The sequence below is a fragment of the Pituophis catenifer genome, unplaced genomic scaffold, assembly GCF_029215685.1.
Source record: "Pituophis catenifer annectens isolate HBS135680 unplaced genomic scaffold, rPitCat1.0.hap2 SCAF_3, whole genome shotgun sequence".
Lineage (NCBI taxonomy): Eukaryota > Metazoa > Chordata > Lepidosauria > Squamata > Colubridae > Pituophis > Pituophis catenifer.
In genome coordinates this window covers 127,152,277-127,171,959 of record NW_027256883.1, presented here as the reverse complement: position 1 = coordinate 127,171,959, position 19,683 = coordinate 127,152,277, and the positions used below count along the sequence as shown (strand labels likewise).

General features: G+C 38.0%; 1 protein-coding gene across 1 annotated transcript; it reads left to right on the top strand.

Annotated features, from left to right (window-relative positions):
• Nucleotides 1-2,282: 2,282 nt before the first annotated feature.
• On the top strand, nucleotides 2,283-16,480 carry LOC139315074 (pancreatic alpha-amylase-like). Its single transcript, XM_070941100.1, has 10 exons — nucleotides 2,283-2,608; nucleotides 3,705-3,851; nucleotides 5,776-5,973; nucleotides 10,819-11,049; nucleotides 12,080-12,213; nucleotides 12,308-12,430; nucleotides 12,811-12,910; nucleotides 14,087-14,208; nucleotides 14,382-14,507; nucleotides 15,258-16,480. Exons 1-10 carry the CDS (start codon nucleotides 2,354-2,356, stop codon nucleotides 15,445-15,447), a joined length of 1,626 nt encoding a protein of 541 aa, XP_070797201.1. The 5' UTR covers nucleotides 2,283-2,353; the 3' UTR covers nucleotides 15,448-16,480.
• The last annotated feature ends 3,203 nt before the right edge of the window (nucleotides 16,481-19,683 follow it).

The following is a 19,683-nucleotide window of genomic DNA, read 5'->3' as shown; positions in this document are numbered from 1 at the left end:
CAACCTTGAGCCGGTGAGATTCGAATTGCCAAATAAGCAATGCAACAGAGAAGATTTGCTTCCTGAGTCTTACCAGGTGACATTTCCTGATTGTATGGGATAGATTAAAACGATAGAAGATAGATGGCCTCTCAAACAATTAGGCCCTATGTCATGAAGTGTTTTATAAATGATAATCAATATCTTGCAATGCAGTTTGAAGCTGACTAGTAGCTAGTGCAGTTTACAAAACAGATTTGTTCCATGGACAGATTGTGGCATGCCCATAGCCGTCTGTACCATTGTATACTGGACCAGCTGCAGTTTCAGACGTGGTCTTCAAAGATGGCCATATGTAGAGTGTATTGCAGTAGTCCAAGTGCAAGGCAAGCAAAGCCTGAGTGATTGTCCTCCCAGTCTAAGTATGGGCACAATTGGCCACTAGATGAATTATGCAAGAAAGAAAACCCCCAAAATGTGTGCCAATGTAAAGGGAGAAATAAAAGATTTGGAGTAAAAACTGCTGCATTTCCAGTTCTGGGTAGTCCAAATATCCCAGGGCATTAGACTTGATGAAATTGAGATTGTTCCTCCCCCTGCAGACCCACACAACCTTCAGTCACCGAGATAAGATCTTGATAGCATCACTTGTTCAGCCTATGGTTGAGATTTATCACTGAGTATCAATGTACTGATGATACCTGACTCCAAACTAATGGATGATCTCATCCAGTATCTCATATACTGGTAGATACTAAAGGGAGGAGCAAGAGCATAAGGCCCGGAAGCACCCCACGTATCAGGGGTCTCTGGCTTGATTTCTCCCCCCTGCCAATACTGATTAGATAAAAGAAAGGAGAACAACAACACCAGATTTCCCATGCCTAATCCCTCTTGGTTCAGAAGGATATGTTCTATAGTACTGATACTTGCTGAAAGATTGAGGAAAAGTAGGATACTTGCAATAGCCCACCCTGGCTGCCTCACATATTATCTGCAAGCACAATTCACATGCTGTGAAACCTGTCTGGAAGTTTATTCAAAAATAAATGCGATTTATAGCACAATCCTCTTGTTAATATTGTTAAATAAACTTTGAATGCCTTGTCCATACCGAGATACCATGCAGAGTCATTCCAACATTGGACCTCAACTCTTGCTAGCTGGGTGTTCTTGGAAAACCCATAAAACAAGATATGAAGATGGTTACTCCGTTCGTCTCCCAACAAGCAATTTTTAGGCGAATAGCTAAACAGGGTGCTCATATTTTACCTCTTGTAACTTACAACCTTTGGACTTTAAAATGGACTTGATTGATATTTGTGGAAATTATTTTGAAGCTTTGGAGGACTGATGGAAAAACTTTAATCTCCTGATAAGAATTTTTGTCACTCCAGGGCATTAAAGCTGCTTCTGCTAATCAGTGGGTAACAATGGAAAAAGGATCAAAACAGAAAAATGATTATCTCTTATCAGCTCCTGATAGGAAATAATAGTTCCCCTCCCCACTTTTTTCCAGATAATAGTGTTTCTTGCCCAAACCAAGTTTTGCATCACAAATTCAAGGAAATAATTTTAAAACATGAACTACAAATCCCTGATCTCACTTTGGCTGCTGGACTGGTGACAGATAGGGAAGAGGAAAAACTAAAGCAAAGCAAAACTCATCTCTGCCACTTCACTATATAGTTACAGCACTTCATGCAGAATTTCCCCAGTGCAGAATAAATCTGGTCTACGGAACTCAAAAGACTCTCAAAATTCAAGAGAGGTGTTGAGGTGAAGACAAACGTATCAACTCCCTACCTTTGTGTAGAGGACAGCTGCTTCAGCCCATAGGTTTTAATGCCATAGAAAAGTAGCAAGACTTTATGCCTTACTATATTCTGTGTTTATTATTAGGGTAAGAGGAGAATTATGTGAGTTTATATTGGTTAAGACAGCATTTCTTGGTCTAGGTTGTTATGTACTTTTTGCCATTTAATCTCAAGCAGGCAAATATATTGGTTTGTTCTCCTGGCTTAATGCTAGGCTAAATTATGTATCATTTCCTGCTATTTGGGAGACTAAGTGTTATAAAAAACAGATTGTTATGTGCTGGAGCCTGTTTTTTTTATTTGTTTGTTTGTGTTTGTTTGTTTTGACTTGTAGATGTCCTTGAAGCAGATAGTACATTATCTAATATATTTAGCAGAAGACATGGATGTGATTAATTCATCTGAATCTTATCTTGGTTTATGCATTCAAAGTTTTCCCCAGGGAATTTAGTTCTTTATCTTCACCTGTTTCTCTTGTTTAAACCATCAAGTGGTATGACCTTTGATTAAAGGAACTTTGCTAAATGTAGTCAGTTGTGTTGAATATCTCATGACTGATGTGTACTTTGAGCTGTACCAGAAATATAAATACAGTACTGAAAACTGCAACTGGGAGCAGAGAAAGACTCATTACCCAAGGCAGAATGTGGATTTTAATTCTCCTTGCTGGTCTGGAACTTTGTTGGGCTCAGTATAACCCAAATACATTGCCTGGAAGGACATCTATTGTTCACCTCTTTGAATGGCGTTGGAATGACATTGCTCTTGAATGCGAACGTTACTTAGCACCTAATGGATTTGGTGGAGTTCAGGTAGGTACATTTTGGTGGGAATTTCTGGGAAAGATGTCTTTGTCTTTGGCACAATTTCTCTGATTCCAAGAAAATAAATAATTTAATTGAAATTCAGCAATGTTAATGATAGTGAAGGACTGTGGAAATGTTTTCATAGTATAAATCATTAATCATCTTGCAAGCATGCTGACTCAACTTCCAGAATTTCCCAGTCAGTGTGCCAGTTGCTTAGAATTCTGGGATTTGAAGTTTACACATCTAAAGAACAATTTAAACAAGTTACTTTAACGAGTAACATCTAATTTATCATACTGTCTCTCATATGTTCCCTAGAGTTCTGGTCTTCTATATACACTGAATGTTCCTCCAGTACTTTGTTAAGAAATTATATAAAATGAAGACATGGTAACTTTTCTAGCTCGCTGTAGCTGACACAAAAATACGTTTCATGTATATTGCATCATGTTTATTTTATTAACCCAGTAGAAGTTGCTGTTTGCGTTGAAAATAAGGCAGTCAATCTCACTTCATATTCAAAATTTATTGCCACCCAGTAGAAATCAATAAACATTTGACAAAAATTGTCAAATGAGCAAGCAAGCAAGCCTATTGCCTAGTTATGGTCAAATAATATTCTGAGCATCAAATGGATTATATATTCTTGTGGAGTAATAGAGGTGAATTCAGAGCGTAGTTCACTCCTGTGGTGAATTAGTCTTCTACCTAGTTTTCCCAGTTTTCTCCTAATAAATATTTTATTTTGAAAGGATGGGAAAACTGATTGTGTGAGGGACACAGCAGTTGTTTTACTGGCTTTGATTAACTGAAGTGGAATTCATAGGATTTCTAGTCACTCTTTTAAGTTTCTGGTTTCAAGAAAACCCATGAACTTGAAGAGGAAAAACTAAGGAAATGCTAGGCTTTCTGCACACTGGGCTTTTCCAAACTTTTTAAAGTATTCTTTAAGAAACCCAAGAGTTTTCAAATCAAGATAAGGATTGTGCCATAGAGAATCTCCATAGTTCCATGGACTATGTAAAAAAGGATTTTCAGGTTGCCACTGAGCTACTGAAATAATGCTCTGTGTTGTTGGGTGATGTTATTCAATTCACAGATCTCTCCTCCAAATGAAAATGTTGTCATTACAACACCATGGAGACCATGGTGGGAAAGATACCAACCTGTCAGCTACAAGCTCTGTACACGATCTGGAAATGAGTCTGAATTTGAAGACATGGTGAACAGATGTAACAATGTTGGAGTAAGTGATATTTTGTTTAAGACCTTTGGTTCAAGCTAATTCTGCTTCCATCCATAACAGTGGTATGTATTCTTAAGTTACAGCTTGCATTCTCTCAAAACTAGTGGTGGGACCATCATTTAGTCAATTCAAAATGGAATCATTTTAATTGGTTTAATTTAGAAAATGATCCTGAATACCCTAAAGTCATCTAATTTAAGATTGGCCCCTTCCAAATAATCACATTCCAGAAAATATAATTTTGAGTGCAGTAAAATTTAGTCTCCCTAATGCTGAGAGACTGCCTGAAGTCATCTTTTCTTTGAATTAACAAAACGAGGACAAAAGTTACTGGCTGGATTTTAGATATTACTGCTATATGATGTAGTCTTCTACGATTCCATAGGCACATACAGAAACATTCAGCCTGCAAAAATGATAAGAAATGTAGTTGACGTGACTCTCAGTGCCTAGAAATGTAAGGAATTACGAAAATTATATTTTCACATAATTAACATTTGACATCAGACACCTCAGTCCATGTTGACTTACTAGTGCTGGGAATTGGGAGAACTATGTTTTGCATCATTCCTAGTCAGCTAGGAGCCTGATCTACAAGCTGGGTCTAAATAATACAGGTGTAGTAATAGGAGCTATTTTGGGAAAACAAATCAGCCACCATCTATCTCTAAATTTGGAAAGGAGAAAGGATCAGCAAGGAGCATTCAAAAAGCACAGCATGGGAAAGCAAACTTCATCTTGACTGTGAAAGCATCTACTGGTTTTTGTAAATTGTTTCATTGCTACGCTTTTTATGTCTGCCCTACAAAGGTGAAATGTAAATTAGGACTGGTTAGGTTCTGGAGGGATGGACTGATCGCCCTCGCAAGCACTAAGTCTTTTATTTGATATCCTTTGGCTGTGATGCTGCCAGCGTACAAAGCTCAGAACGGTACTTTGGCAAATCAATGTGGGAAGGAATTTTATCACTGGGAACCGGGCACCTGCCAGGAACGTGGTTTCCATGACTTTAACTGAGCCTGGTGCACAGATGGTATCATTCATAGGGCAGTTGGGTAGCTTCCAAAGGTAGTAATAGAAGCCCAAGGGAGAAAGTGTTCCTAAGATAGGCTGAATATAAGCAATTTGCAAATGTTGCAGCAACTTGAATTATGCTATAAGAGTGGAAAAATGCAATTATAATGCCTTGCAATTGCATAGCAACACTTCCAAGTGTTTACATGTGTCGTCTTATTTAGTTATCTTTATGATCAATTAGCTATTAATATCCCCCTATTGTGGTATCCAGGCTGCCTTGAGAAAATGATTTTCCAATTAAGGCCAAATTGTGAATGCAAGTATGGATTTGGAGACTTCCTGATCTATAGTTTTTAAGAGAATTTTGGTCTTATTTTTATAAAGCTACACTTCTAATTCCAATGGGCTAGAAATTAATGTGTGTGTTTTTTCCCCACAAACCAGAGAACATCTTTCTTGCTCGTGATTAACTAAAAAGATGAAGGCAGTGTTATGATGTCACAGAATGATGTCATCATGACATCACTGTGGAATGGGCATGGATTATATAATATGCATGATGGTCTCAGGAAGTGCTTAGTGGTGGAGTGGCCTAGAGGTGAAGCTCTCACCTTACAATCGGGAGGCTGTGAGTTCAGTCCTAGGTAGAGGCAGATATTTCTCTCTCTGATCTCATCATGATGAGGATATAGCTGCTGAATATAGCTCCGCATTGGCGACAGGAAGGGCTTCCGGCCAGTAAACACTCAGCTCCATTCAGTTGCCTAGACTTCACCCCGCAAGGGATTATGGGGTCATTAAAAGAAGATGATGTCTCAGGAAGCGCTTGATGACACTTCCTTCTCATGCTGATAGAGCAGGGCCTCCTTCCAACTCGCGGTTACCTGATTGACTATTTTTTGTTCAGGTATACATTTATGTGGATGCTGTTGTCAACCATATGTGTGGAGCTGCTGCTGGATATGGCCACCATTCTACATGTGGAAGCTACTTTGATTCAAACAAGCGAGATTTTCCTGCTGTACCATACTCTGAATGGGATTTCAATGACGGGAAATGCAAAACTGTCAGTGGAGAGATAGAAAATTACCATGATCTCTACCAGGTACTTTTCTGAATTCATTAAAAGGTAGTCCTCGACTTATAGCCACAATTGAGCCCCAAATTTCTGTCGCTAAGTGAGACATTTGTTAAGTGAGTTTTGCCCCATTTTACGACTTTTCTTGCCACAGTTGTTAAGCAGATCATTGGAGTTCTTAACTTAGTAACACGATTGTTAAGGGAATTTGGCTTCCCCATTGACTTTGCTTGTCAGAAGATCTCAAAATATGGCCACATGACCCTGGGACAGTGCAACCGTCATAAATATGAGTCAGTTGCCAAGCAGTTGAATTTTGATCACATGATCAGGGGATGCTGCAGTGGTCATAACTCTGCAAAACAGTCCCAAGTCACTTTTTTCAGTGCCATTGTAACTTTGAACGGTCACTAAATGAACTAAGTTGAGGAATACCTGTATATATGTGCTTTCTGTTCTTTATTTTTTAATGGTTGAAACAGTCATGCCCAGTGAGATTGCATATAGACAGTCTCATTCTTAAGCCAGGTTTCTGGTACTTGTAGATAGAACATATCATGAATTTATTATTTTAATTATTATTTATTTATTATTTTTAATTTATTTGTGTCCTGCCTTTATTATTTTTAAAAATAGCTCAAGGCAGCAAACAACAAATCTTTCTCTTCCTATTTTCCTCACAACAACAATCCTGTGAGGTAAGTTGATTGAAGAAAGAGTGACTGGCTGAAAGTCATCCAGCCGGCTTTCATGACTAAGGCAAGACTTGAACTCACGATCTCCTGCTTTCTAGCCTGGTGCCTCAACCACTAGACCAGTTCAGTATTTCACAGGATTAAGCTCTAGTGTAAATATGACATTGAGCACATGAAAGTAGATACAAGTAAAATTCATGTATGCATGTGTGTGAGTTACTAGAACTATATGTAATCTGAGCAGACGAATAAAACCTGACAAAAATCAATTAGAATTTCTTAAAACAGAACCTTACAAGTTGGTTGTGAGCTGTAAATCTGTGAGCTGTATAGAGATGCAAGCATTTCTGGGACCCAGTGGCCCCCATAACTACTTCTGTCATCCCAACTGACAACATATGGTTAACATGAAGGACAGTTTGAGCCACGAAACTGACTTAAAGGAGTAAATACTGACCACAGTTTATGATTTAGAAGCAATCCTAACTTGTGGTAAATGCATAGGTCCGTGATGGCGAACCTATGGCATGCGTGCCACAAGTGGCACACGGAGCCATATCGGTGGGCACGTAAGCGTTGCCCTAGCTCAGCTCCGGCACATGGGAAACGGTCTGTTTCTGGCCTCCAGAGGGCCTCCGGGGTGTGGAGAAGGCCGTTTTCGCCTTCCTCAGGTTCCTAGAAAGGCTCTGGAGCCTGGAGAGGACGAAAAATCGGCCTACCGGGCCAACTGTGCTATCACATGCCAAAAGTGGGGAGAGTGCGGGGGTTGCACATGCATGCACGGGGGGGCACATTGAATTATGGGTGTGGGCACATGCACACGCAACCCCCCCACACTCCTCCCGCTTTTGGCATGTGACGGCAAAAAGGTTAGCCATCACTGGCATAGGTAAAGGTTTCTTAAGTTTGCTTTGCTGAGGTCAAGATGATTAAAGGTGCAGTCAATGGTTAACTAGACTGGATCTTTCCTTGCTGAAATAGGGGGTCAGCAATCTGTGGATTGCATGTGGTCCCTGTGCCACATTAGGAGTCTTGACAAAGTAGGAAGGGCTGGTAATGTTCAGAGGAATTTATAAAATTTATGATTTAAGCCTTGCAAGGAAATTAATTGCAGGTCCCTTTTTTACACTCCTTAAAAACTCTCTATTCTCACCAATGCCAGGCTATTTTTTACCCATGTAAAGGGAAATTTAAGGGGCAAAATGTGTTATCTAAGTCTCCGCTAGCTTCTTCATTAAACCTCCCAGCACTGCCTCCCCAAAATGACAAAACATTTTTTTCTCTCCTGTTCATTCTGTGACCACATCTTCTTTCAGTTCCAAGTCTTACATAGAATATTACACACACACACACTACATATATTTTTACACACACATGTATGCTCACACAGACACATAATGTGTACTTCTACTCTACACTATGGCTTGGTGTGATCTATAAATGTGGTAGAAAGAGTTGGGGTGGCACAGTGGTTAGAATGCAGTATTGCTGGCTAATTCTGCCAACTGCCAGGAGTTCAATCCTGACCGGCTCAAGGTTGACCTGGCTTTCCATCCTTCCGAGATAAGTAAAATGAGGATCCAGATTGTTGGGAGCAATATACTGATTCTGTAACTGTTTAGAGAGGGCTGTAAAGCAGTATATAAGTCTAAGTGCTGTTGCTATTGCTACTCAACATAAACGTTGGTTAAGTTAGTTCAATACTTTCTGCTTCAGCAGTTCTGGAGCTGTATGTTGCCATGTAGTAGTATATACTATTAAATGAAATCATTAAAACATTAAGATTCTGGTGAGTGCATGGTAATTCTACCCATAGAGAAGGCTACCTACTGAGTCTCCACACGATCCTTTTTTTAATCATGTGCAATTAATGAGAGGACGCTGTGCTATATCCCTACATTATATTTTATGCTGGGCACAGAGGAATTACCTGCCCACAGTGAGTGAATTTTCAAAGTCAGTTTTATTTATGGATTGCAATAAGCAAGTTTTTGTACTGCCCAACAATCCCGTCTGGACTGTTCCCAAAATAAATTTTAAAAAAGCAAAATACATCAACTGTAATAATACTTAATACTGATTGTAAAAGAAATGTACCAACCACAGATAATCAGTTCAGTAACAGGTAATGAATTGGAAGCACATTATTGAAAACTGAAGACATAAAAAAAAAGATTGGGAGAATAGAAACTGTTGTGTCTCTCCCGCCTCCAGCCCCCCCCCCCCCCAAATCTATCATGCAAGGTGAATCCATTTTGGGAGAACCATCAAGAACTCAGCTGCAATGGCTCCTCTGAGACTAAATACTGTTTTAATATGTTATGGCTTTTTAAAAAAAATGTATAAAGTATGCCTTCTATTTTAAGAAAACAGTGTGTATCTTAGGTATCCGAACTTTTGGTAATTTCACTCTGTTCCAATTTCGTGAGCTTGGTGGGAAGCATCCTTATACCTTCTCCATAAGACACTTTGAAATTAAAGGGATGAAGGATGGCTGAAACACAGCTAACATAATTAACTTCTGCTCAGACTGACCAAAGTTTGGGGGATGGGGCTGATTTGAAGAGTTGCAGGTGGGATGAACTGTCCCTTAGGGCTAGTTTAGATCTCTTCTATGAAGACCTGCTAGCTGGCATCTCCTCATGGGCAGGATGCCAATGTGAATAGCATTTTGTTGCTTGAGGAACATCATGAAGTCTCCATTGACTCATATGATTGTTTTGAATAATTGTCACTGCTCTCCTGGAATATTGCTGAGTATGAAGTCAGAACAAGGAATCCTGCCTTCATGACTTATATTACCCAGTTTGATATTCTTTTATTTCAGAAACCTGGCAGGTAGTAATTTGTATCCTGAAGACTGTAGACTTTTGTCACATCTGGTAGTCCCTGAGACAGGATGAGAGAGATTCCATGTAGACTTGAGAATCCATATCTGTCAGTCATAACACCATTATTTAGGATTGGAACTTCTTATTTTATTTGGGCTTATTTTAGTAACAATGTTCTTAATTACTTTTAGACACTGCTTATTGTTTTTCTCTTCCGCACATATACATATATATTAAAGGATGCAATACTTTTTGTTATGGTGCAGTGCTTAGAGTGCAGCACTGCAGGCTACTTCTGCTGACTTCCAGCTGCCAGCAATTCGACAGTTCGATTCTCACCGGCTCAAGGTTGACTGAGCCTTCCATCCTTCCGAGTCGGTAAAATGAGGACCCAGATTGTTGGGGGCAATATGCTGACTCTGTAAACCATTTAGAGAGGGCTGTAAAGCATTGTGAAGCGGTACATATTGCTATCTTCTTTGTATCTGGCCTCGGGTTTGTAATAAACAAATTTGAATTTGAATTCAGTCTTAATGCTGAGTTCACTTTTCTAGATCCATTTAGCAGCCATCCATGAGAATTTCATCCTTGTAAATGCGCACATACCCCCTAAGACCCCTCACCTTTAAATGGTAGAAATCTGGTCAAAAACAGAAATCTGCATGAATATTTCTTGGTTCTGACATTGCTATGGCTAGGGATTTTAACATAAGATTATATTTAAATGACAATCTGCTGTAATTCTAAATTTTATCATTGCAACCCATCCGAGAGGTTGGCCCTCAACTTGAATATGTATGTATGTATGTATGTATGTATGTATGTATGTATGTATATATATATATATATGTATATATATCTGAAGTGGTGTAGCGTTTCCTGCCTGGGCAGGGGATTGGACTAGAAGACCTCCAAGGTCCCTTCCAACTCTGTTACTATGTATGTATGTATGTATGTGTATGTATGTATGTATGTATAATATTTATAAGCCACCCATCTTACCTTAAAGTAACTCTGGGGCAGCTCTGAGTTCTATAGACTGGGTGTTCTAATCCCACCTTAACCATAAAAGCCAGCTAGGTGACCTTGGACCTCTCTCTCAACCCAATTCACCTCACAGGGTTGTTGTTGTTGTGGGGAATATAACAAGAAAAATGTGTGTTGGATAATTTTGACGCCTTGAGTTACTTGTAAAAATAATAAAAGTGGGATACAAATAAATAAACAAACTGAAATTTTTCTTTGGTTGCCAGAGTCCAAGAATAACTTTGGAGACTTTAGAGACTGTTTATGTTGGAAAATGTGCGTTGGGTATGTTGATTTCTTTAAATGAACTTTCTGAACAGGTTCGGGACTGTCGCCTTGTTAGCCTTCTTGATCTTGCACTAGAGAAGGATTATGTGCGTTCCAAAGTTGCAGAGTATATGAATCACCTAATTGACATTGGTGTAGCAGGATTTCGCATTGATGCTTCCAAGCACATGTGGCCTGGGGATATGAAAGCCTTTTTAGACAAACTAAAAAATCTCAACATGAAATGGTTTGCTGAAGGGACAAGGCCATTCATCTTCCAAGAGGTAAACTGCCTACATATTTATTTTATATTAAGGATCAATATCAAATATATAACAAAGGTTGGAAAGAAGGCAAGTTTGAACATTTTCTTAGGCCTCCAGCTCCAGATAAAAGCCAAAGTTGGAAGCAGTAGAGGAATATAACCTTATTTGTTATGATAAGCTACCTAATGAAAATAATTTAAAAACAGTAGATTAAAAGATCATAATTCCAATTCTGGTGTGGAATATATGTCAACTTTCATTTATGCCACAAATTTGAGATTGCATGCTGATAGCTTAGTGGAGGGACCTTTTCTTTTTAAAAAAGAGATGAGTTTCTTAGCTTTTTGTAAGTAACAACCTTGCAACATCTTAATCTTTTTTCCCACATTGATGTTAAGCTATTCTGGTCAATATATCCATGAATTTATTAGTAAAATTGGATGGTCCCTAATTGCATATGTGAACTGGCTCCACTGAAAAGCAAGCAATATGAAGTGATTTTATATTTCTTGAAAGTTAACATCAGTGATGTGTGAACCAGGCAATCCTATTTGATTAGCCTGAAGGCAAAGCTGGAGCTGAATTATTATGCCTGCGTCTATATAATTCAGTAAGCCATGATTTACATCAGGGCTGTCAAACTCGCGGGTCAGATGCATCACATGCTGGCCACGCCCATGCCCAGTTTAGCGAAGGGGAAAAAAGATACGTCACATGACAACGCTGTGACGACATGAGTTTGACACTCCTGGTTTACATAGTTCATTGAGTTGGTTAGGTTCATATTAAAACTTAAATCATGGTTTAGAAACCTCATTGACATCATTCATCCGATACAACAAGCTAAACTACAGACAAGCAAAATATATTTAGCTTAATGAGAAGGAGGATCTTACTCAACAGAGACTCCATATTAGATTTCTCCATTGCTTTATTTTATCAGGAGATGACTTCTGTTGTCAGGTATATTTATGCAAAATATATAGTGGTGTTTTTCTTTTCATTTAAGGTTTTATGCCACAATATCTTTCCTTCTGATTTTCACCAGGTGATTGATCTAGGTGGGGAGCCCATTTCATCCAGTGAGTACTTTGGAAACGGCCGAGTAACTGAGTTCAAATACGGTGCCAAACTAGGGACAGTCATTCGCAAGTGGCATGGAGAAAAGATGACTTATTTGAAGTAATTTAGCTTTCCGCTTTTTAAAAAAGATTCCTAATACATTGGCATACTGTATTCACTTAATCTGACTCTTGCTGTCTTTTTTTTTTTTTAGGAACTGGGGTGAAGGCTGGGGTTTTATGCCTTCTAATAAAGCTGTTGTCTTTGTGGACAATCATGATAACCAAAGAAGTCATGGAGGTGGTGGAGCTTCTATTTTGACCTTCTGGGATTCCAGGTGAGAAGCACTTCTGAAGGTTCTTTTGCCAGATGTAGACTAACTGGGACAACTGCCTCAAGTAGGAGGATCTGGGATAGTAGCTTAAAAACTCTTACTGAGTTTTTCAGTTCTCTGTTTTGGTAGGCAGAACTGTGCGTGCCATGCAGCCTGTTCTGCATCCCTTAAACTAGCCAGCTACCCTCAAGTCTGTTAAAATATCTGTGCGGAAGAAAGATTTAACTGTCAATCCAATTGCTTCTGCGTATATGGAATGAAGTTAAGTATCTTTTTCTTTTGATCTCAGACACCAAAACCATGGAGTCTAGGAGGACTGACTCTCTCTTGCTAGAGAACTACAAATCTGAGTTTCTCTGCTTTTTTTTTTATTCCATATTTAGGCTCTATAAAATGGGAGTTGGCTTCATGCTTGCACATCCTTATGGCTTTACAAGGATCATGTCAAGTTTCAGGTGGCCAAGACATTTTGAAAATGGAGAGGTCAGTATGTTTTGTAAATTTATCAAACAGCTTGGGGAAATGAATGGCATCTATTAATTATGTATTCAGCATAAAGTAGTTGAACCTCACCTCTCCACAACAAAGTGGGAACCTTGGATGTCCTGATGGGTCCCTTTTATTAGGACAATGCTGTGACCAGGCTGATTCCTCCTCATCCTCGGCAGTATTTCATAATACTGTTTAATACCTGTACCAGAGATAGGAAATATGTGCGGCACAGGCATTCCTATTATATCATTTATGGTTCTCAAGAACCCATAGAATTGTAAGTTAGAACATTTTGAACCCTTTTTGGGGGACTTGAATGTTTTAGATGGATTTGAAGAATGCAACATCCCCTCTTCAAAGCTTTAGGGATTTCCCCCCCCCCCCCTGTTAACCAACCCATCCCACTTGCTTGGGAACCTTAAAGTGATCAAGAGGCAGAACATGGCTGAGACAGTTTGCTTGAAGCCTACAGCCTATAGGTGCCAAATATATTTAATAAATAAATGAACAAATGAGATCATGCTTAGTTGGCACCTGGTCCGTAGCTCCAAGGTTGTGACCCTAAACTCAGTAATGGGCTGGACGAGAGCCAGTCAAAAGAAGATAAGAGAATAACAGAGTTGGAAAGGACCTTGAAGGTCTTCTAGTACAACTCCCCTGCTCAAGCATTATATACCATTTATATATACCATTTCTGACAAATTCTGAAATGGTATAAGTTTTCCTCCTTGAGCAGAGAGTTGGACTAGAAGATAAATTCTGAATTCTGTTGCATTTATTAATAGATTTGCCTATATAGGTCTTCCTCTTGGGCCTGAGGGATAAACAGTTGGAAAAATTGGAATTCTGTTTTTGTATATGATAATCACAGTGAAATTATTGTATGCACAAAGATAGAAAGATATACGGCAAATAAACTTAGTAAAACAAACAAACAAACCTAGGAATGGTTGGTGAAGGTGATAGAATTTACTGAGATAGCCAAACTGACATTTGATTAGAGAAAAGACATTTATTGCTGACTGGAAACCCTTTATGGAATTTTTGCATAAAAAAAAATGAAATTATGATTGTCAGGCAGCATAGTCTAGTTTATATATTTTAATCTCGCTTGTTTTATTTTTTTTTACATTTTCTTTTCATGTCTAATTTGTATTTAACAACCAGGATATTAATTCCTGGACTGGTCCCCCAAGTTATGAAGATGGATCAATTAAGTCTGTAACAATTAATCCAGACACAACCTGTGGCAATGACTGGATCTGTGAACATCGGTGGCGTCAAATAAGGTTAGAAAATTTCACAATTCCTAGATATGCATACTTCCCAGATCCTGTCATCTTCTAGACCAATTGGACTTCAGTTCCTATAATTTCCAATCAGAACATGTAACACATCAAGCTGGGAAAAAGCTAATGCAGGTCAAGAGTTTGAATAACTATTTTTCCTTCTCTTCTCCAAGGAATATGGTTATTTTTCGCAATGTTGTGGATGGGCAACCGATTACCAATTGGTGGGACAACAACAGCAATCAAGTGGCATTCGGTCGCGGTAACCAAGGATTTATTGTCTTTAATAATGATGACTGGTAAGTAACAGGGATTTTACATATAGGAGGCAGACATCTTATTGGAATTTGGGACTACATTGCAGCATTTCCCAAACAAATGCCTCTCAGTACTGTGACTGCGGACTCCATAACCTTCATCTAACCTTGCAGTTAGTTTTTCTGGCTAGAGAATATGGGATCTGTAGTCTAGAATTCTGGAATGTACTGGGCTTAGAAAGGCTACTATCTGTCTCAAACAATCAGGTTAGTCAGATTCAGATAATCTCAGGAAAGTGTTTATTACATATTTGTTTTTTATTAAAATCATAATTAATTAATTAGTATGCTGCCTGGCTTCCAACAACTCTGGCCAGCTTTTAGCTGATCTTTGGGTTTGCACCTTTACCAACTACTATTGAAAGAAGAATATGGTTGCACACAACTCACAAAATAATAGCAACAGTAGTGTACAAACAACTTTGCAAAGCAGTTGGGCCCCATAAGCCAATTCTTATGATTTCAACTCAAAACATTCTTAAACAAATGAAGTACAGGAAAAGATGAAGTACATATCTATAGGAAGGAGTAGAGATATTATCAAAAAAGCCTGACATAATCTACTTTGGGACTTTAAATGCTAAAAGACAACACTTTGATTTGGGACTGGGAAATCTTGGCATTGTATTACAAAATAGAGTCTCAAAGCAACAAAATTAAATCTAGGGAATAAAGGTGTATGATATAAAATCAATACATTTGCCTAATTTGAACACTTTTCTTTATTAATAGGAATCTGACAGCCACATTGCAAACTGGCCTTCCTGAAGGAATTTATTGTGATATTATATCTGGACAGAAGGAGGGTAATGGCTGTACTGGAATTAATATCCAGGTCCATGGAGATGGCACTGCTGATTTTAAGATTAGCAATTTTGCTGAGGATCCATTTGTTGCCATTCACACCAAATCTAAACTATAATCTCAGTAAGAGAAAACATATTTCAGCAATTTTGTTTTCCAAAGTAATGGATGTCTTCAAAATCATTTTTGCCTTCCAATAGTTTTTCCATTTGCTTTACTGAGAAAAGGTCTTTGCTCTTCGTTTTGTCTGTGGGTTTTTGTTACATTTAGCCTGTTAAACGTATCTCAAATAACTTCAGGTGGCCAATCCTGAAAGAGAGCATAATAATGTATAAAATAGTCACAACATTTACTATCCCATCACATGTTGATCTTCATCCCATCAATAGCTAGCTCTGACCTCTGCAATATGGGGTCTTTCTCTCCATATCAGTGGTCCCTAACTTTTTTGATTCTGCGGACTGGCAGCGGGGTGGGAGAGGAGATGGATTCCCGCAAGCACCCAGGACCAGGGATTGGGAATCCTGCTGTACATAATAATTCATCACAGAATAACCACTGTTTAGAAGTGGTTTCAGACAACCACCTTTTGGTAACAATAGTGCATGAATATATCCTAGGTCTAGATTCATTTTTTTTCAGTTGAATTGGTCTATGTCTAGTTTAATGAAAAGAAGGACTAAGGGGTGACATGATAGCAGTGTTCCAGTATCTCAGGGGTTGCCACAAGGAAGAGGAAGTCAAGCTATTCTCCAAAGCACCTTAAGGCAAGACAAGAAGCAATGGTTGGAAACTAATCAAGGAGAGAAGCAATCTAGAACTAAGAAGAAATTTCCTGACAGTTAAAACAATAAGTAGGTTATAAGTGAATAACTGGAACAAATTGCCTCCAGAAGTTGTGTATACTCCAACACTGGAAGTTTTTAAGAAGAGATTGGATAACCATTTGTCTGAAATGGGATAGAGTCTCTTGCCTAAGCAGGGGATTGGACTAGAAGACCTCCAAGGACTCTTCCAACTCTTCTCTTCTCTTCTCTTCTCTTCTCTTCTCTTCTCTTCTCTTCTCTTCTCTTCTCTTCTCTTCTCTTCTCTTCTCTTCTCTTCTCTTCTCTTCTCTTCTCTTCTCTTCTCTTCTCTTCTCTCCTCTCCTCTCCTCTCCTCTCCTCTCCTCTCCTCTCCTCTCCTCTCCTCTCCTCTCCTCTCCTCTCCTCTCCTCTTCTATTCCTATTCCTATTCCTATTCCTATTCCTATTCCACCCTACCCTACCCTATCCTACCCCACTCCACTCCATTCCATTTTCTATTCCATTCCGCTCCACTCCACTCCACTCTACTCTACTCTACCGTTGTATTCTGTCTTGACAACAAATGGAGTTCCATGACAAGAGAAAGATAGATCTGGGGAGGCTGTCCCCCTAAAATTAGTTTTCGTTAGTTCTTTGAGGTAGTCCAGACAAGAAGCACAATCAGGAGTATTACCTTTATAGTTAATGTTAAGAGAATCTTGCAAGAGTGAAAGTATTCCTCCCCCCGCTTTCCTTTTACTTTACAGAAAACTAGGGAGGGTTTCTTCTGAAACATTTCCCATACCCTCCCTCCTTTTGAGGGCTGAGTTGTCTTTTACATGCCGGTTGTCCAGTCTACATTTCTCTCTCTTGTCTTGCAAGGTCATTCCCACATGCCATTACGGTTTCCCACCATCTTTGCATAGGGGATGTCTATAAAGTGAGGTAGCTTAAGCTGTAGGTGACATTTGCATTGAATTGAATCTGTTCTTCCTATATTTAACTGATGGAGACCACGGAAGGTAGCTACGGTAGATGTTGAAGAAGGTAAATCCTAGCAATGTTTTTTAGCAAGACATTTCCCAGAAACAAAAATAGGAACAAAGTGGGATTGCATAGTAAAAGAGCATGAACACGCCTTAAGCAACCAAGCTCATAAGTCTGAAGTTGGCTCAATGCCAAGTGTAACAGGATGTGAAAATTATTTGCCATTCAGAAACATATGTATTTCTGTAATTATTTTACTTAGAGCAAAACAGTGTTATATACACTATTAACACAAAATACTGGTGTATATACATACACTCAAAGCCACACACATACACATCCTCACCATTGCCAAAGATACGTTTAAAATAGTTGTAAATATTGGGAAGTATTACAGAATAACTTAATTTAAAGCTGTGTCTTGTTTTATTTTGAATTTGTAATATCCAGAATCAGATAAAAAGAACTCTTGCTTGACAATAAATCTTGACAATAAATCAGTCACCAAACGAGAACTTTCTGTCTTTTGTTTAAATCCTTATCCATTGTTATAATATTGCAATACAAAGAAAATAGAAAAAAACCCAAGGCGATACATAAAAAGATTGCTACATTTGAATTAAACAAAATATAGTGGAAAAAGAAAGTAACTTTTTAATGGTATATCTTACCTTGTCCTTCTGTTGGTATCCCCAACCATTAGCCGCTGTTTACCGGTAAATATTTGGACTTTGCATCAAATACTAATTGTTGCCAGTTTCTATTTGAATCCTAAAAAATATATTCCAGGGGTCCAAATCTGCCATATATTTTATACAGAGAGCCATTTCTGCTTCAACTTAACTAAACTTTTTTTGTGGATGTGTACAGTCAATGTTGCTATTATGGCATATATCCAATTTTAGTCTCCCAGTCTGATATCATAGCAAGGTATCTATTTTCCAATATTGTGCTAGGTTTATTTTTGCTTCAATCTTATTGTTTCTTACTAAATTTAATATTTTTCATGCCTGGAATTATGACCGATAGAAATACCTGTGGTATCAATTCATATTTTATTTTTATTTTTTTTATTCTTTTAATGTATTTCTTTCCAATACTTTTGCATTTTTGCATTTCCACTATGTATAGTAAAATGTTTTTTCTTTATTACAACATTTTCAACATTTGTCTGTTTTTATCTATCTTCGTAGATATCATAATTAATATGTCTTCTATAGAACATTTCTAGAGAATATAAATCAAATTGTGCCTTAGAGTAAGTTTTATTGATTTTTTTTCCCCATAGCTCTTCTCTTTGGTCCATTGTAATTACTTTTCTCAAATTTTGCATTCATTTCATCTTCTAATTATTTAATTTGTTCTGTCTCTATGTCATATTTCAGCAAAAATGCATGCATCCATCTTAAATTCTTAATAATCTTAATGAACTTGGTTTTGTATAAGAATTTCAAATTTTGCCATCTTTCTCAAACGCCCTCCTTTTTGAGATTATTTTTATTTTTATGGTTATTTATAAATGGATTAACCATGGTAAATTACCGTATTTTTTGGAGGTTTCAGAGGCTGAAAAAAGCATCAGAAACGAAGCCTCCAAACAGAGCTTCAGAAAAAAAAGTCTCAGGAACAGAGCTTCAGAGGCTTTTTTTCTGAAGCTCTGTTTCGGAGGCTTTCAGAGGCAGAAAAAAAAGCAAAAAAAAAAAAAAAAGCAAGGCACAGAGCTCACAACCAATGATCCTGTTGCTAAAATTCACCTCTGGGAACAGCTGATTGGGGGTATTCACCTGCCAATCAGCTTTTTTCTTATTTTCCTCCCCAAAAACTAAGGTGCGTCTTATATTCCGGTGCGTCTTATACTCCGAAAAATACAGTAACTTTATGTTCTAGTTGCTCTGAAACTTGAAATAACATCTTTGATCTTCATATATTTGACCAAATCGAGAGATGAAATGTATTTCAAAGACCTGAAAATTTATCAGAAAGAGAGCAAAGATCTGCCATCTGAGCAGCAGAATATAAAATAATGGACTTTGGTATAAAGAGAGTAGGTTTCAATTGAACAGTGGCTGAATTCTCTTGTCCTGTAATACTATGAATCCCAAGAGACTTTCCAAAAAGGTTTTTGTACAAGGTGTGAGGAGTGTATGTGAGCGAGAGACAAAACAGGGAACTGATAGAGTGTCAAATGTCTATGATTATTACATAATAAAAATTCAGTATTATATAAGCCTGTGCTATTTTTATTTATTTTATTTTACTTATTAAATTTATTTGCCACCACCTTCTCTCAGGGTGCCTTTGAGTGGTTTACAGCATAAACATTAAAATAATCAAATATAAGTATAAACAATAAAATCACAATACAAGCAGAATAAAATTATGGACTGAAGTTGGAGAAGTAGGCAGCCGGATTCATGGGAGGGTGTCCCTCTAAAAAGGAATACAACACTTCTTAAGGTCAACTATGGGATTAATGTTTTAGTTCATTAATAGGCAAATAATTAATTCATGCCAGTAGGCCATGCAAATTTTTGAACCATAATTCCCACCATCTTTGCCATGTTTCCTGGTAATGTGGATAA